This window comes from Trachypithecus francoisi, unplaced genomic scaffold, assembly GCF_009764315.1.
Source record: "Trachypithecus francoisi isolate TF-2019V2 unplaced genomic scaffold, Tfra_2.0 Lachesis_group3, whole genome shotgun sequence".
NCBI lineage: Eukaryota > Metazoa > Chordata > Mammalia > Primates > Cercopithecidae > Trachypithecus > Trachypithecus francoisi.
The window spans coordinates 134,544,893-134,572,261 of NW_022681468.1; the positions used below are offsets into that span (position 1 = coordinate 134,544,893).

Sequence of the window (27,369 nt, forward strand, 5' to 3'; positions counted from 1 at the left end):
CAGCGTGGGTGACAGAGCGATACTCCATCTCAAAAAAAAGAAAAAAAAATCTTCAGTGTGGATTTAGTGAACGCCCACAGAACCCAGAGCCAACAGCCTGCCCCATGGGTTTATTTGCAGCTGTAGTATATTTTTGGGCTTTCAGATACACTTTGTTGCTACAGAGGTAACCAGTGACAAAAAAAAAGTGTTTCGTGGTTTAACGTGAATTTGTTTGGTAGTTTCTATTACTTAAAATTTGCTTGGTAGTTTCTATTTACTTGTCATTATTAAAGTTAAGAAAAAAATTACGCATTTATTACAAGAGATTTACTAATCTCTTTTCCAGTTATCATGTTATGGAGTTACAGACATACCTCTCATTTTATTCTGCTTTGCTTTATTGTACTTTGCATATACTGCATTTTTTACAGATTGAAAGTTTGTGGCAACCCTGTGTTGAGGAAGTCTATTAATGCCATTTTTCCAATAGCATATGCTCACTTCATGTCTCTCTGTCACATTTTTATAATTACAATATTTCATTTATTTTTATTTTATTTTATTGAATTGAATTGACGGAGTTTCACTCTTATTTCCATGCTGGAGTGCAATGGTATGATCTCGGCTCACTGCAACCTCCACCTCTTGGGTTCAAGTGATCCTCCTGCCTCAGCCTCTCAGCTGGAATTACAGGCATGTGCCACCGTGCACAGCTAATTTTGTGTTTTTAATAGAGACGGGATTTCATCGTGTTGGTTAGCCTGGTCTTGAACTCCTGACCTCAGATGATCCACGCATGTCAGCTTCCCAAAGTGCTGGGATTACAGGCGTGAGCAACTGTGCCTGGCCTGTAATTGTCATATTTCAAACGTTTTCATTATTATTATATCTGTTACGGTGATCTGTGGTCGGTGATCTTTGATGTTACTATTATAATTCCTTTGGGACACCATGAACTGTGCCTATGAAAGGCAGTGAACTTAATAAATGTGTGTGTTCTGACTGCTCTACTGACTTGCTGTTCCCCTATCTCTCTTCCTCTCCTTGAGCCTCCCTGTTCCTAGAGACACAACAATATTGAAATTAGGCCAATTAATAACCTACAGTGGCCTCCAGGTGTTCAGGTGAAAGGAAGAGTTGCGTGTCTGTCACTTCAAATCAAAAGCTAGAAATGATTAAGCTTATTTGAGGAAGGCATGTCGAAAGCTAAGTTGGAAAGCTAAGTCTCTTGGGTTAGATATTTAGCCAAGTTGTGATTGCAAAGGAAAAGCTCTTGAAGGAAATTGAAAGTCCTTAGTGAACACATGAATGATAGGGAAGCCATATAATCTTATTGTTGACATGCAGAAAGTTTTAGTGGTCTTGGTAGAAGATTGAACCAGCCACAAAATTCCCTTAAGTCACAGCCTAATCCAGAACTAGGTCCTTCCTAACTCTCTCAAGTCTGTGAAGGCTGAGAATGGTTAAGAAGCTTTAGAAAGAAAGGCTGAAGCTAGCTGATGTTGATTCATGAGGTTTAAGGAAAGAAGCTATGTCCATAACATAAAAGTGCAAGGTGAAGTAGCAAGTGCTGATGTAGAAGGCGCATCAAGTTATCCAAGAGATCTAACTGAGATAATGGATGAAGGTGGCTACCCCAACCAGCAGATTTTCAGTGTAGATGAAACAGCCTTCTATTGGAAGAAGATGCCATCTAGGACTTTCCTAACTAGAGAGAAGTCAATATCTGCTTCTAGGCTTTAACGAACAAGCTCACTTTCTTGTTAGAGACAAATGTAGCTGGTGACTTTAAGTTGAAGCTAGTGTTCACTTACCATGCCTTGAGAAATCCTAGGGCCTTTAAAAAATATGCTACATCTACTCTGCCTGTGCTCTGTAAATGGAACAACAAAGCCTAGGTGACAGCCATGTGTTTACAACATGGTTTACTGAATACTTTAAGCTGAGTGTTGAGACCTGCTGCTCAGAACAAAAAGATTCCTTTCAAAATACTAGATGTTGTATAGTAGTACCTGGTCAGTCACCCAAGGGCTCTGATGGAGATGTACAAAGAGATTCATTTGCTTTGTTTCCTGCTAACACAACATCCAATTTGTAGTCCATGGATCAAAGACTAATTTTGACTTTTAGCTTGTATTATTTAATAAATGAATTTTATAAGGCTGTAGCTGCTGTAGATAGTGATTGCTCTGATGGATCTGGGCAATGTATGTAAACTGAAAATTTTCAGGAAAGGATTCACCATTCTAGATGCCATTAAGAACAATTGTGATTTGTGGGAAAAGGTCAAAATATCAACATTAACAGGAGTTTGGAAGAAGTTGATTTCAACCGTCATGACTTTGAGTGGTTCAAGACTTTAATGGAAGAAGGAACTGCAGATGTGGTAGAAGTAGCAAGAGAATTGGAATTAGAAGTGGATCCTGGCCGGGTGTGGTGGCTCGTGCCTGTAATCCCGGCACTTTGGGAGGCCGAGGCGGGCAGATCATGAGGTCAAGAGATGGAGAACATCCTGGCTAACAGGGTGAAATCCCATCTCTACTAAAAATACAAACAATTAGCCGGGCGTGGTGGCAGGCGCCTGTAGTCCCAGCTACTCGGGAGGCTGAGGCAGTAGAATGACGTGAACCCGGGAGGCGGAGCTTGCAGGGAGCCGAGATCACACCACTGCACTCTAGCCTGGGCAACAGAGCGAGACTCCGTCTCAAAAAAAAAAGTGGATCCTGAAAATGTGATCCAGTTGCTATAATCTCATGATAAACTTGAACAGATGAGGAGTTGCTTCTTATAGATGAGCAAAGAAAGTCGTTTCTTGAGATGCAATCTACTCTTGGTGAAGATGCTGTGAATATTGTTGAAATGACAGCAAAGGATTTAGAATATTACACAAACTTAGTTAATAAAGCAGTGGCAGGGTTTGAGAAGATTCACTCCAAGTTTCAAAGTTGTTCTACTGTGGGCAGAGTGCTATCAAACAGCATTGCATGCTACAGAGAAATCTTTCATGAAAGAAGAGTCAATCCATGTGGGAAACTTCAGTGTTGTTATACTTGAAGAAATTGCGATCGAGACCATCCTGGCTAACACGGTGAAACCCCATCTCTACTAAAAATACAAAAACAAAATTAGCCGGGTGTGGTGGCGGGCACCTGTTGTCCCAGCTGCTTGGGAGGCTGAGGCAGGAGGATGACGTGAACCCGGGAGGCGGAGCTTGCAGTGAGCGGAGATCATGCCACTGCACTCCAGCCTGGGCAACAGAGCGAGACTCCGTCTCAAAAAAAAAAAAAAAAGAAATTGCCCTAGCTACTCTAGCCTTCAGCAGCTACCACAGTGGTCAGTCAGCAGCCATCACCTTTGAAGTAAGAGCCTCCAGCAACAGTATTAAGATTCACTGAAGGCTCAGATGATCACTAGCACTTTTTAGCAATAATGTATTTTTAAGTGAAAGTATGTACAGTTTTTTAGACATGATGTGATTGCACACTTAATGGATTACAGTATAGTGTAAACCTAACTTTTACATGGACAGGGAAACCAAAAAATTCATGTGACTTGCTTTATTGCATTGGTTTGGAACTGAACTTGCAGTATATCTGAGATATGCCTGTACTGTGATTCCAATTTGATAAAATGGAATTTGACTACTGTATTGCATCTGTATTATGTATACTTCCTGTGGGATTTGATGCACACATTATTTATATAGAGAAATAGGACTCCTGAACAATTGCTGCATACACTTACGTTCATATTTAAATTACCTCATTAACTTTTAAAAAATATTACAGTAAAATGCATACAGAACATTTCCCCTCAGGAGAAAAAAGTGGATGTGTCAAGTCCAGAAATAGAAGAGATTATACCTGTTACCTTTTTTATGCCTGCATGTTGATTACTACTCTCATTTGAAAAGTGATTCTCAGCTTTTGTGTGTCAGAGATCCTTTTGAGAATCTGAAAGCTATGGACAGTTTCTTCCAAGAAATGCATTTACTTGAATATGTTAAAGAAAAGTTTCTTTTTTCTTTGAGACAGAGTCTCGCACTGTTACCCAGGCTGGAGTGTAGTGGCGCGATGATCTCAGCTCACTGCAACCTCTGCCTCCCAGGTTCAAGCCTCAATGTCCCGAGTAGCTTGGATTACGGGTGCCCGCCACCATGCCCAGTTAGGGTTTTTTTTTTTTTTTTTTTTTTTGTATTTTTAGTAGAGATGGGGTTTCACCATGTTGGCCAGTCTGGTCTCGAACTCCTGACCTCCTCATCAGTCTGCCTCGACCTCCCAAAGTGCTGGGATTACAGGTATGAGCAACTGTGCCTGGCCTAATTTTTTTTGTATTTTTAATAGCGACAGAGTTTCACTATGTTGGTCAGGCTGGTCTTGAACTCCTGACCTTGTGGTCTGTCCGCCTCGGCCTCCCAAAGTGCTGGGATTACAGGCATGAGCCACTGCGCCCGGCCCCAGTACCCCATCCCAGTACTGTGGCAGAATCGTACCTCCAAATTAATACATTTTCTATTGGGGCTATATAATGCTGAAAAATAATTTTTTCCCCCCCTGTTCTTTATAGGACTTAAATTACATAAGAAATGCATGTTCATGATAGGGAAAAAAAATAGTAAGCAAAATAAATTTAAAATGGCCTATAATTCTTTTATCTTGAAATAATTACTGTTGATATTTGGTATACTTTGCTCATAAATATATTATTTTTAACTTTTCTTAATATTTTATGCTCTTTTTTTTTTGAGACAGAGTTTCACTCTTGTTGCCCAAGCTGCAGTGCAATGGCATGATCTCGGCTCACTGCATCCTCCACCTCCTGGGTTCAAGTGATTCTCCTGCCTCAGCCTCTTGAGTAGCTGGGATTACAGGCATGCACCACCACAGCCGGCTAATTTTTTGTATTTTTGGTAGAAATGGGGTTTTACCATGTTAGCCAGGCTGGTCTCGAACTCCTGACCTCAGGCGATCCACCTGCATTGGCCTCCCAAAGTGCTGGGATTACAGGTGTGAGCCACTGTGCCCGGCCTTTATGCTCTTTTTCATTAAAAATATATTGTGAGGTCATCATTCTGTTTGCACATATTTTCTTTGAGGAGATTCTTATAAAATATTTCTTCTGTAGTGACATTTAGTTTTTCTGTGTTTTGAGTTCTTTCTTTTTTAAAAAAATTGCTGGTAGAAATAAATGGTCTCACTATGTTGCCCAGGCTGGTTTTGAACTCCTGGCTTTAAGTAATTCTCCCATGTGGGCCTACCAAAGTGCTGTGATTACATCATGAGCCACTGTGCCTGGACTTCCCTCTCTCTGACTTTTTTTTGAGACATGGTCACACTCTGTTTCCCAGGCTGGAATGCAGTGGCATGATCATGGCTCAGTGCAGCCTCAACTCCTAGACTCAAGTAATCCTCCTGCCTTAGCCTTCTGAGTAGCTAGGACTATAGGCACATACCCCCATGCCCAAATAATTTTTTAATTTTTATTTTTGTAGAGACAGGGTCTTGCTGTGTTGCCCAGACTGGTCTTGAACTTGTAGGCTCAAGCAGTCCTCCAGCCTTGGCCTCCCAAAAGTGCTAGGGTTACAGGTATGAGTCACTGCACCCAGCCTGAGTCCTTGCTTTTTATAGTTTATGTTTTCTTGTAAAGCATTTAGACACACACACAGACATACACACACATACACATGTACATATATACTTTTATAAATCATAGTTTGAAGCCATGGTTTTTATTCTTACGGTAGCAGGCATTGACAGCCATTCGAATGGTCTTTAGGAACTTCGAGTAAACTTTTAAGAATGCAGGAAATGTATCACTAGGTATCTAATGATAGATTTTTTCATATTAGGTATTAAGAAACACACTGGATCAAGTAATTTGGCAATGTAAGGTAGAGGTTTTATTTACTTAGTCAAGGTAGTTTTGATTTGAGTTCTTAATACATCTTGTGGCTGGGCACGGTGTCTCATGCCTGTAATCCCAGCACTTTGGGAGACCAAGGTGGGCAGATAGCTTGAGGTCTGGAGTTTGAGACCAGCTTGGGCAACATGGCGAAACCCCATCTCTACTAAAAATACAAAATTTAGCCGTGGCATATGCCTGTAATCCCAGTTACTTAGGAGGCTGAGGCAGGAGAATCGCTTGAACCCAGGAGGCAGAGTTTGCAGTGACCCAAGATAATGCCACTGCGCTCCAGCCTAGGCAACAGAGTTCCCAGACTCTGTCTCCAAAAAAAAAAAAAAGGCTTAAATAATTGCATTTTCTTATCTAAATTATCACCTGATAATTTCAAATAAATACAATTTATTAGCAACAGTGGAGTGACTTATATAATTGTATGTAACGTTTCATTAAATCTACTGTAACATACTAGGAAGAAATTTTTTTTTTTTTTTTTTTTTTTTTTTTTTAAAGGCAGAGTCTCGCTCTGTCACCCAGGCTGGAGTGCAGTGGTGTAATCTCGGCTCGCTGCGAGCTCCGCCTCCCTGGTTCATGCCATTCTCCTGCCTCAGACTCCTGAGTAGCTGGGACTACAGGCGCTCGTCACCACACCTGGCTAATTTTTTGTGTCTTTAGTAGAGATGGGGTTTCACCGTGTTAGCCAGGATGGTCTCGATCTCCTGACCTCGTGATCTGCCCGTCTTGGCCTCCCAAAGAGCTGGGATTACAGGCGTGAGCCACTGCGCCCGGCAGGAAGATATTTTTATCTACCCAGATTATATGTTGGCTGCAGAAAGTCTACAGAGAGTTTTAAATTAAGAAATAATTATATTGATCTTTGCTTTGTATCAGAAAGCAGCCAAAATGGCACAGTGCTTATAGAAGAAACTGCTTATCCAGCTTTGGAGGAAACCAGCTCAACAATTGAGGTAAACTTGTATTTTACTCTATGAATATATGGATATCTGTTAAATAGTATCCTTAGAATACTAATTAAAGCCTCTAATTCTATTTATGCATTCTATTCCTATTTTGAATTATAAGCAATTTTGACTTCTAAGTTAGATGTCTTAGAAGGCATCTAAGCAAAGTAGTTTCTTGGTATTGTGTTAAAGATCTATCTTTTCACCTCTAATATAATTCTCTTTGGAAGTAGATTGCATTCTTGAATTATATTGAACAATTAAACCATTAGGTTTCATGTCTAAAATGATGATTCATTTTAAAATTTGGCAACAACCTAAGACTTGTCCTTGGGGGTTTTACCTGACTTCTATATAAAAGTAGATAGCTAGATGATCATTTTACATGGTGTTTTAGTCTGTTTGTACTGATCTGACAAAATACCTGAGACTGGATGATTTATAAAGAACAGAAATTTATTTCTCACAGTTACAGAGGCTGGGAAGTTTAAGATCAAAGTGTGGACAAGTTCAGTGTCTGCCGATGACATGCTGTCTTGTTTCCAAATGGCATCTTGTTGCTACATCTCTAAGAGGAGATGAGCAAAAAAAGGCTGGATGCTGCATGAAGCCTGTTTTATAAAGACCTTAATCATATTCCCAGGGGTGATCCTTTATAACTCAGTCACCTCCTAAACTTCCCACTTCTTAGTACTATCACATTGGCGATTACATTCCAGCATAGGGATTTTTGGGGACACCTTCAGAGGCATTCAGTACAAGATACAGCTGTTGAAGTTTATTACATACATAACCCAAAAAGTTTAGTGAGCCTTTTTTGGGCTCCCACGCTACACAGTTGTGCTTGAATAGACCCATGGAACTCGTGAGAGAAATGAACTCTTTTTTCTGTGGTTATTTAGGAGCAAAGGTGGGCTTCTCAGCTTCTGCAGCCCACTAGGAGAACACAGTGGTCTGATCTAATTCTGAGAGTTGTCAAGGGATCTGATAGTGTTCTCAAGCTATATGATGAGCCTACTATTGTGTAATTATTTACTAATGGTAGGGATCATATCTTTTATTTTAACTCAGATTACTATAATACTTAGCACTGTTGTATTCTAAGAAAATATAAGGCCCTTAAATGATTATTGATTTACCATCTCTAAAATTATGGTTCTTCAGGCAGAGGAAGAAAAGATACCCGAAGATGGTATCTATATTGGAACTGCCAGTGATGATTCTGATATTGTTACCCTTGAGCCACCTAAGTTAGAAGAAATTGGAAATGAAGAAGTTGTCGTCGTTGAAGAAGCACAGAGTTCAGAAGACTTTAACATGGGCTCTTCCTCTAGCAGCCAGTATACTTTCTGTCAGCCAGAAACTGGTAAGAATACACTGATAAGAGACATAAAGACATGTACGACCACATTTTATATAAGGGCTTTTTTTCTGCCCCTAATAATTGAGTCTCTAGTTTTGAATATGTTTGGGTAAAACTCAAGACTATTTTGTGTGTGAAATCTATTAATACCTAGTGTTTTCCTAGACTGTTCTGGAGCATAGCAATCTTTTGCTATAACAGAACCGTCTTTTGCCATTAAATAGAAGGCAAAATTGCTTCAGTGAGATTTGTTAAAATCACAAATGCTCCAAAATTCATTTGGTGCTTTTTAGATTGGGAGATTGGGGATGTTACTATTTTTTCTTGCAGCAGTATGCATTTTGTATTATAGAAATGTGAAAGAAAAATTCTTTTAAAGTCTCTTCAGATATATTCAATTATTAATCATGCAACAAACACTTATTGAGTACCTACCATATGCCAAACAGAGTTCAAGGTGCTGTCAATACAGCTAGTCTCCCAAAGCTCCTGACCTTCAGAGCTTTTGTTTTAGATTCTGTTACGAAAATGTCACTAGTGTAAGTCACATTTTTAGTGTAATCAGTACCCGTTGTACAGACAGACTCATTCAGAGATTAAAATGTAAGTTGCTTGATTTCTTTCCACTATGCTTCAGCTCAGTTTTAGCAGTGTGTATAATATCTTTTAATGTGATATAAGTATGTAAATATAAAGTTCCTGGAAATATCAGTTATTAACCCACAATTATAACTAAGGGTGAGTTATGGTAGAGACAACTTGAAATACTGCTAGTGATTGTAAAAATTTCCTAGTTTGACAGAAAAACAGGAAACATGTAGTATCTATTTTAGGTAATTTTTTTAGATTTTACCATTCTTTAATATTTACATTTGCCAACCAGAATCAGACAATATAATTTGTGTCATTCCAGTTTAGCTAATAAAATATCAAGTAGAGATTCTTGGCTGGGCATAGTGGCTCACACCAGTAATTCCAGCACTTTGTGAGGTCGAGACAGGTGGATTACCTGAACCCAAGAGTTCGAGACCAGCCTGGGCAACATTGCGAGACCTCATCTCTACAAATAATAAAAAGCCAGGCATGATGGCGTGCGCCTGTGTTCCCAGCCACTTGGGAGGCTGAGGTGTGAGGATTGCTTGATCCTGGGAGGTTGAGGCTGCAGTGAGCTGAGATTGCGCCACTGCGCTCCAACCTGGGTGACAGAGCAGGACCCTGTTTCAAAAATAAAAAAAAAAAATAGAGATTCTTGGCTATCTCATTTAATGAGAAGTTATTTTCAGCTAGTATATCAATGGTTTGCCTATAAACATGAACTTGAAAACACTTTATCCAGCTATTTGAATATTCAGGTGACATTCTTGGTGGTCAGAGGAAAATTCAGCCTTTGTTAGAATAGTATTCATAGTATATTTATTTAGGGAGGGGTATCGTAATTGATTTTAGAATCCTTGTTGGTCATCAAATTTTATTATTTTTTTAAACTCCAAAATTTGTGTTGTATTCAGGTAGTTTTTTTTTTCCTCCCTTCCTTTCCTGCCTCTGGTTTAATTCGATAATGTTCATGGCCCAGAAAAGTCAAATTGAAGCTGGAGTATTACAGAATGGTCAGATATATAAGAAACTGACATAGACATAAAAGAAATTACTGTTGCCGGGCATGGTGGCTCATGCCTGTAATCCCAGCACCATCTCAAAAAAAGAAAGAAATTATATATTGTTAACTTTTTTCAAGAAGTTGCATACTTCTAAGCTCATTCTTCTTTTATCTTCTTTCTGAATTCTGACTTCTTGAGATTTTTGTAGACTGAGTTAAGAGGAATATTTGATTAACTATCTTTTTACCCATTGTTATTCCTCCTAAAGATATTGTTTCAATAAACCAAATGTTTAAAGATGAAATTTTGGACTATACTGAAAACACTACATATAAACCAGTTGCCAAGAGTTTTTGTTTTGGGGCCGTGCACGTTGGCTCATGCCTGTAATCCCTGCACTTTGGGAGGCTGAGGCAGGCAGATCACCTGAGGTAAGGAGTTTGAGACCAGCCTGACCAACATGGTGAAAACCCTTCTCTACCAAAAATACAAAAATTAGCCAGGTGCCTATAGGATTAACTGCCTGTGGTAGTGCGGGCCTATAATCCCGACTACTCTGGAGGCTGAGGCAGGAGAATCTCTTGAACCCAGGAGGCGGAGGTTGCAGTGAGCCAAGATTGCGCCATTGCACTCCAGCCTGGGCAATAGAGGGAGACTCCGTCACAAAAAAAAAAAAAAGAGTTTTTGTTTTTCCCTTTTGGTTTGTTCATTTTGTGCTATAGCCATTGCTTAATTGTGTTTTTTCCTTTCCCTTTCTTCATCCTTAAAGATTTCAACTTCAGTTTTTTTTTCTCCTGACTTATATTCTTGTGGCAGTGTAGGTTTTGTTGGGTTAAGAACACTACCTGCTTCCTCTATATGAACTCTCTCTCCTGACAAAAAGCAAAGTTGGTAGTGTAGAGTTTGTATTCTGTATGTTTTTAAGAAGGCATGATTATTACATTTTAATTTAGTACGATAGCAATGTTAAGTGATAATTAAGTATTTTTAATTCTTTTTTTCTTTTTAGTCTTTATAATATAGCTTTATGCATCTTTTTTTCCTGTTTATTCACAAAAGAAAGGTGGTGGGAGAAGCTGTGGAAGATTCCTGAGTGCATATGGGGATGGGATGATCAGCTGAAACACCATGTTCCTAGCCAACTCACTTTCCAAGGTGGTGTGACTAACTCTGACCAGCTTCTCTAGAGCTGAGTGTGCATAGTCACATTTACTATTTACTGAGTGCTTTCAAGATACCTGTTGTCATCTGTGATACTCTAAACAGGTGTTCAGAATCTCTTGTAAAGGCACTGGCCAAGCTTATTGCATGCCTTTGCATTGCTTGCATCTATGGGCCAAATTAAGCTTTTTTAAAAGAAGTTAAAAATCAAAATATTTTAGCTATTATATGTATGGGTTAAAAAAGTTGGAAGCATTAGATAAGGACATGAATATATTAATATGGGTTAGGCTGTCTTGTTAGAATATGTAATGAAGGCAATGTTAATGTAGAATTGAACATTTATTTAAAGAAGTTTTACAGATGGTTTGTTTCTACATTTACCTATCTTAATTTTATGTCAGAAAACCTGACTTAAATACTCTAACCATGATCATGAATGCCTTTGTATTATGTAATGCTTTGTTTAAGTCTCCTTTCTTTCTCTTTGTCCAAGAAACATAACCTCACACCTGAGGCGACGGCATCTTTGAAAAACTAGTGACCAAGAATAACCAGATATACATGATGGGCATAAGGGCCATGACCAAAAAGATCTCTCAGTGGCATCTGTATCATTAAATATTAGGAATATGCATTCATTTCAGTAGTGCCTTCTGTCTTTGTGTTTATTGTTGTAAGTGTGAAAGTGAACTGAATACTCCATGATCCATCTCTGAAAAATATTGCCTAACCTAAATCACCAGCTTTCCTGTGGCATGGATATCCTGTCTTCTGAAGAACTGTTTTTGCTTTTCTGGAGCATGAATGTTTGTTGTTTTAGAGCTCTTTGTATTCAAGTTCATATTTTATCCTTCCTTTTAGTGCTTTTCCTCTAAGTAGCTTGTGGAAATTTTTCTGAGTAATCGAAGCTTCTGTGTCAACATACGGTTTGTTGCTATATGGAACCGCGTTAAGAAATGAATGCGTTCGGAAAAAACTGAAGGTGATTTTTCCAGGGAATTTGTTTCCTGGACTTAGGATTTCTTGTGCAGATTTTTCCCACCAGTTTGTTTTTCTGTACTATTATTTTCATAAAGGAGCAGCACCAGAATAGTCCTTAATATCGGAGATAGCTGTTGTGTCACTTCCTCATGCTGACATATTTACTAGAGGGTAAAATTAATAACCTTCTAGTAAGAGTGGCAGTCGAAGGGAAGGACTCATCTGACTTCTGGAAACCTATGTTAAAATAGAGTGCTTTGAACCTTGATCGTGGGCTAATCAGGTTGGAAATGAAACTAGAGACCAGATGCACCCAAGGAAACTTTTGGTAGTTACTTTATAAGTCACAGGAAATGCTTGTGTACTTTCCTGTGTTCCTTAAACAGCTGCACTTAAATTACCTCTTTGAAACTGAATGAAGAGCCAGAGAGTATTGTTTTCTCTTTCCAGAAATAATACTTGTTTATACCTGTAATAGCAATGAAATTTTGTTTCTTTTGAGACAGAGTTTGCTCTGTCTCCCAGTGTGGAGTACAGTGGCAGGATCTTGGCTCACTGCAGCCTCCACCTCCCGGGTTCAAGTGATTCTCCTGCCTCAGCCTCCCAAGTAGCTGGGACTACGTAGGTGCACTATGACACCCGGTTAATTTTTGTATTTTTAGTAGAGAAGGGGTTTCGCCATGTTGGCCAGACTGATCTTGAACTCCTGACCTCAGGTGATCTGCCCACCTCAGCCTCCCAAAGTGTTGGGATTACAGGCATGAGCCACCGCTCCTGGCCAACAGTGAAACTTGAGGCTATGAGAATGAAGGATTATTCTAATAGTGTAAACTGTAAGGCAAGGAGGGTTAAAAAAAACAGAGATAGGCTCTCAACGCACAAATGAATATGATTAACAGATTCTTGTGTATCACATTTGAAATGCTTTATGTTTTGGCTTTATGTAAATGAGTTGAAAACCTGTGTTTTTGTTTATGTTGTTTGGTTTTTGTTTTTGGCTATCTCATGTAAAAAGGCATGTAAGGGATGGCATTGATTATTTTAAATAATTTTTACTGGGAAGCATTTCCAAGATTTTGAAGAGCTAAATGTCAACTTTTTTCTTAATAGTATTTTCATCTCAGCCTAGTGACGATGAATCAAGTAGTGATGAAACCAGTAACCAGCCCAGTCCTGCCTTTAGACGACGCCGTGCTAGGAAGAAGACTGTTTCTACTTCAGAATCTGAAGACCGGCTAGTTGCTGAACAAGAAACTGAACCTTCTAAGGAGTTGAGTAAACGTCAGTTCAGTAGTGGTCTCAATAAGTGTGTTATACTTGCTTTGGTGATTGCAATCAGCATGGGATTTGGACATTTCTATGGTAAGTATTCAAAAATGTGTAACCTGATGGGATAGTGTAGAGGCACTTAAGAGTGAGGAATCCTGGGGTGTGTTTTCGGTGCCATTATTAAATATATGGCCTTGAAAACTTGAAGCCTGTTTGAGCCTCAGTTTTCTCATTCGGGAAGTGGGTGCTGCCTATCTCACAAAGCTTTTTATTTAAATAAGGTAGCAGTTATTAATAAATGTAAAGATAATAACCACATATATTTGTGACTCTTTTAAAGTTAAAAGATGGAAGATTAAAAATCTGAAATGTTCACCATGAGGGAAATCATTTACATTTAGAATAATAGTTCAACTAAGTTGAAGTGTGAGTTTATTAGGAAGATTATTTAAATTGCAGTTGAAGTAGTTACATTTGAAATGTAGAAATAGTAAGTGTTCATTATTTCTACTTTGAGGTTTCATGTAAGTATCTTACTTTGTAACTTTCATTGTTGTTTCTATGATTCACATGAAGTGAGAGATTTTCATCTTTATTCTTATACTTTGCTCTTTATTATGATTGATACTATTTATATATGTTGATCATCTTATCAATTCAAAGCCTTTAAATGCCTTTTGGGTGAGAAGAGGAAGGTATTCCATTGGTGTTACCTTACTTTCTCATTTAGGAGCCTCACCCATTGAACCTCTCTCTTTTTTTTTTTTGGAGACGGAGTCCCACTCTGTCACCCAGGCTGGAGTGCAGTGGCACGATCTTGGCTCACTGCAAACTCCACCCCCAGGGTTCTAGCAATTCTCCTACCTCAGCCTCCCGAGTAGCTGGGGTAACAGGCACCTGCCACCATGCCTGGCTAATTGTTTTGTATTTGTAGTAGAGATGGGGTTTTGCCATGTTGGCCAGGCTGGTCTCAAATTTTTTTTGTTTTGTTTTTTTGAGACGGGAATCTCACTCTGTCGCCCAGGCTGGAGTCCAGTGGTGCGACCTCGGCTCACTGCAACCTCCACCTCTGGGTTCAAGCAATTCTCCTGCCTCAACCTCCTGAGTAGCTGGGATTACAGGTGCCCGCCACCATGCTTGGCTAATTGTTTTGCGTTTTTAGTAGAGAGGGGGTTTCACCATCTTGGCCAGGCTGGTCTCGATCTCCTGACCTTGTGATGCACCTGCCTTGGCCTCCCAAAGTGCTGGGATTACAGGCATGAGCCACCGCGCCTGGCCAGTTTTGAACTCTTGATCTAAGGTGCTCCACCTGCCTCAGCCTCCCAAAGTGCTGGGATTACAGGCATGAGCCACCACGCCTGGCCTGAATCTCTTATTTAAGGTATGTATTTGTACAATGACTGGAATATTTGAAACCTGAACTTTGACTCTCTTTGCTGTATTGGAATTTGGGGTAGAGACACTTAAAAAGGAAATGTCTTAGATCTTGTCAACTTCCCAAATTTTAGCTTGCTTTATATTAACTACTTTTAGATTTTTTTGCCTGCATAATCCACAGTCTAACTTTCATTTTGCTAGTTCCTTCGAAAAATGTATTTCTTATGCAAAAATAGAAGAATTACATGTATCCTATGTGGATTTGTGGAAAAGGTATATTATTCTACATAGCGTAATGTTAGAATAAACTTAATGAAGACAATACCTGTTTAAAGTCAGAGCTTGCAAGATGTGTTTCTTGTATTTATATTTAAAAAAATATGTATTTAGATTTCTGATGGATACCTGCTTGAATTTAATACTGAGATACTATTATTTGTATCCTTTCTTGAAATTTGTTGTAATAAGATTTGATTGGAAATATATATTTACCTTTATAGACTAGCTGAAACAAATTAATCAATATGTATTTGACTATGATTTTCCCTCCACAGGTAAACATGAGAGTAACAAAGGAGAAGATCTTATCTTAATATTTTTTTCTTCAAAACAAATTGGATAGTGATTTAAAGTGTTAATCCAAATTGCATTAAAACTTCACTATTTACATGACCTTTGAATATTTTGTAGAAAGATCATTTTACAGGAGTGCTTTCAAAATGAGAAGTTCCTTCTCTGTTATGTAGGATTTTGGTTATTAGTAAAATTTACCTTAATAGTTAATTAATAAAACATTGTCCTTTACTTCATATTAGCCTTTTCAGAATATGAAAAGCCTGGATAATGTATTATGAAGTAGGCCTTATAGTAATGAGATTAGTTTAATTAACATACGAGACCTAACCTAAATGACTTTTCCAAATCACTACTTAAAAGACATCACTTTTTTTTTTTGAGACGGAGTTTTGCTCTTGTTGCCCAGGCTGGAGTGCAATGCGTGATCTCAGCTCACTGCAACCTTTGCCTCCCGGGTTCAAGTGATTCTCCTGCTTCAGATCTTCTGAGTATCTAGGATTACAGACATGTGCCACCATGCCCAGCTAATTTTGTACTTTTAGTAGAGATGGGGTTTCTCCATGTTTGTCAGGCTGGTCTTGACCTCCCGGCCTCAGGTGATCTGCCCACCTCGGCCTCCCAAAGGGCTGGGATTATAGGTGTGAGCCACCGCACCTGGCAAGACATCACTTTTTAAAATTTTAGCACTGATCTCAACATTCTTTGGAGTTGATTTCAGAGCCGTTTTGAACTTCCCATTCACCGTGAAGTCGGTCATTGCATCCCATAGTCATTCATTCACTTTATAATTTTATTTTATTTTTTTTTGAGACAGAGTCTTGCTCTGTTGCCCAGGCTGGAGTGCAGTGATGCAATCTTGGCTTACTGCAACCTCCGTCTCCCAGGTTCAAGCGACTACTCCTGTCTCAACCTCCCGAGAGCTGTGATTATAGGTGCCCATCAGCACGCCTGGTTAATTTTTGTATTTTTAGTAGAGATGAGGTTTTGCCCTGTTGGCCAGGTTGATCTTGAACTCCTGACCTTAAGTGATCCGCCTGCCTCGGCCTCCCAAAGTGCTGGGATTATAGGCATGAGCCACTGTGCCTGGCCCGCTTTATAATAATTTAACAATACCATACTACTAATTGAATCATTCTGCATTTGTCAGCCTTGGTGCCATACAAATTTGAATTGGCAGATTTACACTGCAGGGAAGAGAAAGCTAGCATGACTGAGGATAGTGAAGCAGTATACTCCAGTGTACTTCATCTGAAAATGCTTTCAGAAGTTTTATTAAAAAGTTTCATGAATGAAGCAGTCTTTCTTCTTCTTGTATTTACTTGTGACTATCAACATTCTAAATCATCAATGGAGTTCAATTGATTTGGTTTTCTTCTTGAGTTGCTTTAAGTATTGATAGACTACTTGGTCTTCAGCAGACTATTATATAACAAGATATCTAGATGCTAAGTTATAGAGCACAGAATGAATTACAGCTCAAAGGATACACTTAATGAATTATCCCAGAGGTGGTAAGATTTTTTTTTTTTTTTTTTAAATCAGTTCATTTATTTCAACCGATGTTTATTGGCTGGTAATACAATTGCTCCTCAAGGAGAAATGATTTGAACAGGAGAAGAGTTTAAAAAAAATTTTTTTTAAATAGGAGATTTGTACTCCAAGATTCTTCTGTGCTGTAGTCAAAAGTGATGTGCCCTTGAATGGACTCTGAATGTCCTTCAACATAATAGACATGGCCAAGGAAAATAAACCCAAAGAAAAGAAACCTGGGCAAGACTGTAGGTCTACGAGGCATGGCCAAGGTGTTGAGTGTGAGTGTATGTAACAGACAAACTTCTGCATTTGGGGCTATTCTTGGAGTCACCTTATTTTTTTGTTTTTTGTTTTTTCATTTAACATTAAATTTATTCATTCAGCAAATATTCATTGAGCTCCTACTGCATATCAGGGATTGGTGAAGAAATAGAGGTGGTAAGATTTAAGTTGTGTCTAATCATAGTGAGTTTATGATAGACTCAAGGAAGCTAGAACATTCCAGCAATAGAGAATCTGATAACCTGAGGAAGAAGTAATCTTGGGTTTGGGAGCAGTGAAAAGATTGCCCGGACTATAGCAGAGTAGGTATTTAGAAATAATGGAGTAGGTGGGGTGCTGTTATAGTCATCCCTTGATGTCCATGAGGGATGGGTTCCAGGAGGCACCCATACCAAAATCCATACATACTAAAGTCCCTTGACGGTGGACCTCACATACATGAAAAGTCACCTCTCCATATACCTGGAGTTTGCATCCTGCCATTGGATTTTGCATCCTGCCATGTAGTTCAGACTCACATTGCTCAAGGGTCAACTGTATATTGTAAAACATCTTGGAATTGATAGGAAAGTTTGATTTATTGAGTAACCTGCTATCAGGTTAGAGAAAAAGAGTGCCGGAACGTTTTGCTGGTGCGGAAAAAGTGGTATGGGAAAATGTAGAATAGTCAATTAGGTGTTCTGTAATCCGGATATTTGGTGAGGAGGACCTTGACAATTGGAATAACAGTGGGAATGGAATAAGGGACATTGAAGGAATAATGGAAAATAATGGCAGTTTATTAAATTGTAGAAAATGTGCTAGCTGCTTCACTTTTGGAGTTGGGGTTACTGGGGAAGTTTTGCCAGATGATAAATAGATGGTAAGCACAGTTTGGTTTGGTTTTACCCAAATTTGTTCTAGACAAATTTGGTTTGGGGCAGGTGTTGAGGTTTGATTTTTTTTCCCCCCCCACCCTACAAAGAGGCCCCTACGCAGCTGCATGTGTTGGCTAGAAGCTCTGATGAGAAGTTAGGACTAGATCTGTAGATTGGAATTCTTAATAGGAGTGATAGCAAAATCTGACAGTGGTGCAACATGGTACAATAGTCAGCATTTGTAGATGTGACTAGGCCAAAGATTGTATCTTGAGGATAACACTTTAGGCAGCCGAAGGTGCAGGAAAAACCCCCAAGTGATTAGTCAGTAATACTGTAAAAGGCCACATTAAGACAGTAATCAAGCATATGCTATATTATACTATCTTGAATTCAGACCTCAACACAGTTTTAGATTATTTTCCAGTGGGCAAAGGAATTAATCTTCTTAGCAGTTTGATATAGAAATTGCAGAAGATTTCTGTTACTCTGGGAACCATAGATAAATTTCCTTCAACATTTGAAAAAATCTGGGATTCTTCTGAGTAGTTTTGAAACAAGCTTGCCATGCTTCTATAAATTGGGAAATCTAAAGAGAGGAAATGAATTCTAACACAGAATATCATAGCTAGAATATGTAACAGTTATCTGTAAATTGGCAAAAGTTGTTTTTAGTGTTTTTCAAGATGTATTGAAGACATTTAAAATAATTGTTATAGCAGTAAGGGAAGAAATAGCGATCATTGCATCCTTTCTTTGTAAAATTCTATAGTATCTATACTCAGTAGATGTAATGTTAAGGTAGCTAACCACATTTTGCCTTATTTTTGATTTCGTGGTTTTTCCCCCCTCATACATGAAGCATGTGAACAGCATGCCTGAGTAAAGAAACATTTTGATTTTTAGGGTGAAAATAAGAAGAATCCTAGTTGGCTTAAGATTCTTTTTTTTGAGACAGAGTTTCGCTCTTGTTGCCCAGGCTGGAGTGCAGTGGCACGATCTTGGCTCACCACAACCTCTGCCTCCCGGGTTCAAGCGATTCTCCTGCCTCAGCCTCCCGAGTGGCTGGGATTACAGGCATGCGCCACCACGCCCTCACTAATTTTGTATTTTTAGTAGAGACAGGGTTTCTCCATGTTGGTCAGGCTGGTCTTGAACTCCTGACCTCAGGTGATCCATCTGCTTTGGCCTCCCAAAGTGCTGGGATTACAGGCGTGAGCTACCACGCCTGTCCGATTCTTTTATCACCGTTGGTAGAAGGACAGTGCTACTCCAGTACAGATTTAACCATTGCAGAATTCTTAACAAATTTGGCTTTGAGAATGGTGCACAGTCACCATTAGCCAATTATTTTCTGTGCTGTACTTTTTGGGCTTTGTTGTATCCTTTAGGCAAAATATTAAAAAAAAAAAAAAAAAAAGAGGTTTTCATTTTTCCTTATTGATTTTATGACCTGTGAAAAAACACCAGGGTTTGTTCATTTCTCTGTATAAAGGAGGCTGAAATACTTTTTGTACTTAAAGATAACCCCCAAAACAACAAAGCTGAGTGCCTTCAATATAGTAAGATAAGAACATTACATAAATTGTTTTCTTGGTTAGAGCCATACGGGCGGGCCTGTGTTTTTTAATACAAAGTATAGTGAACTGCTTAAATGTTCCTGGGTATATGTAAATAAATGTTTTTAAAAACCGGCCTACTTGGCCTTACTTATATTACGTAAATGTTCACCATCATCTGATGAATGATCATGGGCTTTCACTTACTTATCTTTTAAAAAATTTTTTTTATTTTTAGTAGAGACGGGGTTTCACCATGTTGACCAGGCGTGTCTTGAACTCCTGACCTCAAATGGTCCACCTGCCTTGGCTCCCAAAGTGCTGGGATTACAGGCGTGAGCCACTGTGCCCAGCCTCAGTTACTTATTCTTTATGTAATCAGAAATGCTGATACTCTGAATAAAATGATTGTTAAGATCATCATAGGTTATGGCCAGGCACAATGGCTCACACATGTAATCCCAGCACTTTGAGAAGCCAAGGTGGGTGGATCACTTGAGGCCAGGAGTTTGAGACCAGCCTGGCCAACATGGCAAAACCCTGTCTCTACAAAAAATTAGCGGGGCATGGTGGCGCTTGCCTATAGTCCCAGCTACTCGAGAAGCTGAGGCATGAGAATTGCTTGAATCCGGGGAGGCAGAGGTTGCAGTGAGCTGAGACCATACCAGCCTGGGCGACGGAGCGAGACTCTGTCTCAAAAAAAAACAAAAAAGATTACATAGCTTATATGCAGATTACCAGTGTTTAAAAATAAATAAAAAATTGAATGATAATATTTATGTTACATACCCTTAATAAAAATATTTATTTTAGGCACAGTTCAGATTCAGAAGCGTCAACAGTTAGTCAGAAAGATACATGAAGATGAATTGAATGATATGAAGGATTATCTTTCCCAGTGTCAACAGGAACAAGAGTCTTTCATAGATTATAAGGTATGTACCACTAACAAATATTTAAAATAATTGTTAGTGATTATTGTGCTTATTAGTTAGAGCTTATCGTGCTTAGCAGTGCACACTAGTAAATCAGTAATAATGCAGATCATTGTTGAATTGAATACGGGTACTTACTGTGGCCTAGTCAGTCATGAGTGCACCATATAGAGTATTTCTCTTATTCTCAAAACATGGGAATTAAGCAATTATTAACTTTTATAGGTGGGAAAGAGGTTTAGAAAGGTTAAGGGACTTTCCCAAGGTAGCAACTGGAAGAGCTAATTTGTTTTTGTTTGTTTGTTTGTTTATTTATTTGAGATGGAATCTTGCTCTGTTGCCCAGGCTAGAGTGCAGTGGTGCAGCCTCAGGTCACTGCAACTTCCACCTCCTGGGTTCAAGCAATTCTTGTGCCTTGGCCTCCCAAGTAGCTGGGATTACAGGTGTGCGCCACTACGCCCAGCTAGTTTTTTTGTATTTTGAGTAGAGACGGGGTTTCGCTATGTTAGCCAGGCTGGTCTCGAACTCCTGACCTCAGTCTACCCACCTCAGCCTCCTAAAGTGTTGGGATTACAGGTGTGAGCCATTGTGCCCGGCCACGGCCTTTTTTTGTTTTGTTTTGTTTTGTTTTGTTTTGTTTTGTTTTGGAGAGCTAATTTGATTCCAAGGATTTGACTTAAGAACTCTTATCCCTAGCTGCTATTCTATAGTTAACATCTTTTAAAAGTGACATTTTATGTGTGTATATAGATATTTTTATTAGCATTATTTTCACAGAGTGAAGCAGACATTTTCAGTTGGCAGGAGGGAAAGAGGAGAGTTGTGGTTTTATAGCCTCTCTAAGATCTTCTCTTGATCGGGGACATAGCCATTCCTTTTCATTGTTTTTTTTTTATTCTGATGGAAGGGAGAGCATGTTATGTTTTTCTGTCTATAACTCATCTAGATCTTGTCTCACAAGACTGTACTGTCTGTTCTGTTATTCCCCAATACCCCTGGAGGTTTATGAGGATCAGCAAAATGGCTGGTCTTTATCTAGTTTTCCCTAGGAAGGATGTAGAGAGAAACTCAGGGTAGAAAAGTAAGCTGTGTCTGGGTGTGGTGACAACCTCCCAAATTCCCAAAGTTGGTGACTTTGGGAGGCCGAGGTGGGTGGATTGTTTGAGCCCAAGAGTTCAAGACCATCCTGGCCAACATGGTGAAACCTTGTCTCTACCAAAATACAAAAATTAGCCGGTTGTGGTGGCACATACCTGTAATCTCAGATTTTTGGAGGCTCAGTTAGGCACAAGAATTGTTTGAACCTGGGAGGCAGTTTACAGTGAGCTGAGATCATGCTGTTGCACTCTAGCCTGGGCCACAGAAGAAGACCGTGTCTCAAAAAAAAAAAAAAAAAAAGGGAAAGAAAGAAAAGTAAGCTATTGTTTTTTTCCTCCATTTTTCCACCCCCAATTCTCACACTTAATTATGTATGCTTCCCTTACAGGTTGTATTTCTTGAAAAGGCAAAAATACTACTTTGTAACTAAATTGTATCTTTCAGGGAGTTACTTCTCCCATCCAAGTACTAACCAGGCCAGACCCTGCCTAGCTTCTGCCATCAGAGGAGATTGGGCGCATTCAGGGTGGTATGGCTGTAGACACAGGGAGGTACTTATGAAGTTAATTATAAATAGTTCAGTTTTTCCCATCTGTATTAGAAGATGCCATTTTCTTCACCACAATGTTTTCTGGTTCCATAGGATAACATTGGCTTTTGGAAAACTTACCACACATAAATCTCTAGAGAGAATTTGTAGTTTGGTTTGGGTTTGGATTTGTTTGTTTGTTTGTTTGTTTGTTTTTGAGGCGGAGTCTCGCTCTGTCGCCCAGGCTGGAGTGCAGTGGCCGGATCTCAGCTCACTGCAAGCTCCGCCTCCCGGGTTTACGCCATTCTCCTGCCTCAGCCTCCCGAGTAGCTGGGACTACAGGCGCCCGCCAACTTGCCCGGCTAGTTTTTTGTATTTTTTAGTAGAGACGGGGTTTCGCCGTGTTAGCCAGGATGGTCTCGATCTCCTGACCTCGCGATCCACCCGTCTCGGCCTCCCAAAGTGCTGGGATTACAGGCTTGAGCCACCGCGCCCCGCTCTTTGTTTTTTTGAGATGGAGCCTTGCTGTGTGGCCCAGGCTGAGTGCAGTGGGGTGATCTCAGCTCACTGGAACTTCTGCCTTCTGGGTTCAAGTGACTCTCCTGCCTCAGTCTCCCAAGTAGCTGGGATTACAGGCTCCCTCCACTATGCTCATTTTTTGCATTTCAGTAGAGATGAGGTTTCCTCATGTTGGCCAGGCTGGTTTTGAACTCCTGACCTCAGGTAATCTGCCTGCCTCAGCCTCCCAAAGTGCTGGGATTACAGGCGTGAGCCACTGCACTTAGCCTGTTTTTTTGTTTGTTTGTTTGTTTTAAGAGGCAGAGTCTCATTCTTGTTGCCCAAGCTGGAGTGCAGTAGTGCGATCATGGCTTACTGCTGCCTCAACTTCCTGGGCTCAAGCAATCCTCCTGGCTTAGCCTCTCAAGTAGCTGGGACCACAAGCACATGCCACCATGTCCAACTTTGTTATTAAATTTTTCATAGAGATGGGGTCTCACTATGGTGCCCAGGCTATTCTGAAACTTCTGGGTTCAAGTGATCCTCCTGCCTTGGCCTCAAAATGCTGAGATTAAAGGATTGAGCCACTGTGCCCAGCTAGTGAGTCAGTTTTTGCAGATCTCTTGCTTCTAGCTGTTAAGTGTGGATCAGATAGATGTTGAAGCTCTTTGGAAGACCTGGTCAGGATCTGCTTATCAATACTTATGTCAACATCATATTTACTGCATGAGGAATGCTGTGCTCTTCTTTCATCCTGTGGCTTCCTGTGCTTGTGCATTTCAAGCGTATGCCACACCAGTGTATCGGTCTCTTCTACTCCACAGTCCACTGCTTTTGGGTAGAAGAAATTTCTTTTCTCTCATACAGGTAGAGCAGATGAAATGACTGTGATTAAATTTTAAATCTTTATTTGTTCTCTGAAGATTAATGAGCCAGAAGGTGAAGCAGTCATTTCAGATAGTTATTTTTCAAGTATAAAATAGTGTCATTCTCTTAAAGGCCTTTTTTTTTTTTTTTTTTTTTTGCTTGTTTCTGAACCCAGGTAATTGACTGGTCTAACCATAACATTTGTGATAAATTAAGCCAAATTTAAGTATCATTTTGCAGATTTATACATAAGATATTTTTAACTGGATGGATAATGCTGTAAGAACCTGTTGAACCACATTAAGTTTTGACTGTTTTTGGTTAAATTTTGTTACTAATGCATATGTTTGAAAGAAAATTCAAATCAGTCAAGGATACCCTTATCGAAGCAGTAAAATTCTGTAAGCCGAATTGACCATGATTTCTACCACGGGTGCTGACTTTCAGTCATAGTAATCTATAGATTAATCTTCAGAGTTATATTAATTGTACAGATTACAGAACTGCTGTAATCTGGGTGACAGTCACTTCAAAAGTTTACATAAGATTGGGTAAGTTAGTTATAAATGTTCAAGATTCAGTCTGTCCTCTAACATGCTTATAGAATTTATAGGTTATCTGTACTTACTTAGAAATGTTAATTGCATAGGACTAAAATGTTTCAAATAGGACTAAGATTATTAGAATTTCATTCTTTGAAGGGTACACTGAGTACAAACAATTTTTGAAGCCATAAGTCAGCTCTCGATGTAATTTTACTTTTATTTTTTATTTTATTTTATTATTTTTTTGAGACGGAGTCTCGCTCTGTCACCAGGCTAGGGTGCAGTGGTGCAATATCGGCTCACTGGCAACATTTGCCTCCCAGGTTCAGGTGATTCCCCTGCCTCAGCCTCCCGAGTGTCTGGGATTACAGGCGCCCGCCACCATGCCCAGCTAATTTTTGTGTTTTTAGTAGAGACGAGGTTTCACCATGTTGGCCAGGATGGTCTCGATCTCTTGATCTAGTGGTCTGCCCACCTCAGCCTCCCAAAGTGCTGGGATTACGGGTGTGAGCCACTGCGCCCAGCCAATAATTTTACCTTTTGTAAAAGGTAATCTCTCTTCCCAATTCAGAAGAACCTTTAGTCCTGCAAGCTGTAGCTAACTTTCTGTCTTTTAAGTTCTTCCAGACATGCGTGGTGGCTCATGCCTATAATGCCAGCACTTTGGGAGGCCGGAGAGTCGCTGCTTGAACTCAAGAGACAGAGGTTGTAGTAAGCCAAGATTGCACCACTGCACGCTAGCCTGGGCGACAGAGCAAGACTCCGTCTCAAAAAAAAAAAAAAATTATTCCACCATGCTGTAGTTCACAATTTGATGTAACTCTCTGCTCTGTGTTTTCTTGCATATGAACGTTGTCTTTCCCAGTGTTTATACTATTGAAAATACTACCCGGGGCGGGGTGGTCTCTGTAGAAGTAAAGACACAAAAGCTTATGCGTTGTTATATCTTAAAGATTTAAATTCAGCTTTTAAAGCTGTTGACATTTTATTTCTTCTCTTTCAAAAAAAACGTAGTCATTGAAAGAAAATCTTGCAAGGTGTTGGACACTTACTGAAGCAGAGAAGATGTCCTTTGAAACTCAGAAAATGAACCTTGCTACAGAAAATCGGTATTTAAGAGTATCTCTGGAGAAGGAAGAAAAAGCCTTATCCTCATTACAGGAAGAGTTAAACAAACTAAGAGAACAGATTAGAATATTGGAAGATAAAGGGACAAGTACTGAATTAGTTAAAGAAAATCAGAAACTTAAGCAGCATTTGGAAGAGGAAAAGCAGAAAAAACACAGCTTTCTTAGTCAAAGGGAGACTCTGTTGGCAGAAGCAAAGATGCTAAAGAGGGAACTGGAGAAAGAACGACTAGTAACTATGGCTTTAAGGGGGGAACTCCAGCAGTTAAGTGGTAGTCAGTTACATGGCAAGTCCCATTCTCCCAATGTATACACTGAAAAAAAGGAAATAGCAATCTTACGGGAAAGACTCACTGAGCTGGAACGGAAGCTAACCTTCGAACAGCAGCGTTCTGATTTGTGGGAAAGATTGTATGTTGAGGCAAAAGATCAAAGTGGAAAACAAGAAACGGATGGAAAAAAGAAAGGGGGCAGAGGAAACCACAGGGCTAAAAATAAGTCAAAGGAAACATTTTTGGGTTCGGTTAAGGAAACATTTGATGCCATGAAGAATTCTACCAAGGAGTTTGTGAGGCATCACAAAGAGAAAATTAAGCAGGCTAAAGAAGCTGTGAAGGAAAATCTGAAAAAATTCTCAGACTCAGTTAAATCCACTTTCAGACATTTTAAAGATACCACCAAGAATATCTTTGATGAAAAGGGTAATAAAAGATTTGGTGCTACAAAAGAAGCAGCTGAAAAAGCAAGAACAGTTTTTAGTGACTATTTATATCCACAGTATAAGGCACCTACAGAAAACCGTCATAATAGAGGCCCTACTATGCAAAATGATGGAAGGAAAGAAAAGCCAGTTCACTTTAAAGAATTCAGAAAAAATACAAATTCAAAGAAATGCAGTCCTGGCCATAATTGTAGAGACAATTCTCATTCTTTCAGAAAGGCTTGTTCTGGTGTATTTGATTGTGCTCAACAAGAGTCCATGAGCCTTTTTAACACAGTGGTGAATCCTATAAGGATGGATGAATTTAGACAGATAATTCAAAGGTACATGTTAAAAGAACTGGATACTTTTTGTCACTGGAACGAACTTGATCAGTTCATCAATAAGTTTTTCCTAAATGGTGTCTTTATACATGATCAGAAGCTCTTCACTGACTTTGTTAATGATGTTAAAGATTATCTTAGAAACATGAAGGAATATCAAGTAGATAATGATGGAGTATTTGAGAAGTTGGATGAATATATATATAGACACTTCTTTGGTCACACTTTTTCCCCTCCATATGGACCCAGGTCGGTTTACATAAAACCATGTCATTACAGTAGTTTGTAACATTTGTAGATTGGATAGCATTTTTATGATTTGATGAGTTTCTTGGAAGATTACTGTTTCTAAGAGTTGTGCTTTATTGCCACTGAGAATTCAGAATAAATTGAAAGGTGGAGTCTAAAAATTATTAGCTGTTACAAATGGAACATTTCATTATAACGTAATCACTTTGATTTGAGCAAATGGTTTAATTTTTATCCTAAAAATCAGTTAAGAATATATAAAATCCTATTTTGGCCAAGTTTGTTTCTTTTCAGTATAGTTTATAATGAAAAGATCACCTTGAGTGAAATTATTTTCCTTTAATCTTTTGTGTATTTATTCACTTTCGGAAGCTAGGAGTGAGCAACACAAATTTTACTCTGAAGTCAGAAGAGCTCATATATAATAATTCGAATGCCCCACCTATTTTCACTTGTCCATTCCACATACCAGCTTACTTAAGATACTTAATACTTAATCACATAATTATCTTTGATAAAGGTAGAGGCACAAAGAGGCAACTGAGCAAGTCAGATTCTAATGTGTGTACCTCATAATAATTTTTTATCCATTTTCATCTTTATATTCTGTAACATGAAACTTACCTAATCTTAAAATGTTAGCTTCACTTTTTACCTATGAAATACTTATCTTTCTGAATAAATATAATGTGTCTATAAAATAATGAGACTGATTCTGGTGTCTTTAGTCATTAAGCAGGTATCTAGTCCTATAATGAACAAAGTTGAGGCTTCTTTGAGGAGACAAGTGAAAAATTTTTGCTTCAAAGGAGCTCACAAGCTAAGTAAATAAATTAAGGTACCGGGGCATGGTGGCCTCAGGCTGTCTGGAGATGTTTAGAAAGGCTTCTTGAGTGAGGTGGCCTTTTAACTGAACTTAGTTTTTAAAGTAGCTTTTGGAGGAGAAATGAGAATTTGCTATGCAGACAGGGAAGGAAATTTCACTTAAAAGGAAGGTTCTTTATGCTAAAGGTTTTGTCCTGTAGGACATGGAGAACCTCTGAAGAATTTTCAAGGTGGTGGGATAAGATTAT

The 27,369-nt window shown here is 39.1% G+C and overlaps 1 protein-coding gene across 5 annotated transcripts in view; it reads left to right on the forward strand.

The window, feature by feature from the left end:
- CCPG1 (cell cycle progression 1) overlaps positions 1-27,369 on the forward strand; it is a 51,754-nt gene that overhangs the window by 21,273 nt on the left and 3,112 nt on the right. For 3 of the 5 annotated variants that reach the window (XM_033190038.1, XM_033190040.1, XM_033190039.1), the window contains exons 4-8: positions 6,775-6,851; positions 8,010-8,211; positions 13,062-13,313; positions 20,218-20,339; positions 24,891-26,296. In XM_033190038.1, coding sequence (XP_033045929.1) covers positions 6,775-6,851; positions 8,010-8,211; positions 13,062-13,313; positions 20,218-20,339; positions 24,891-26,296 — 2,059 coding nt within the window. The remainder of the gene's footprint in view (positions 1-6,774; positions 6,852-8,009; positions 8,212-13,061; positions 13,314-20,217; positions 20,340-24,890; positions 26,297-27,369) is intronic. The other 2 variants (XM_033190041.1, XM_033190042.1) reach the window with 1 other exon arrangement.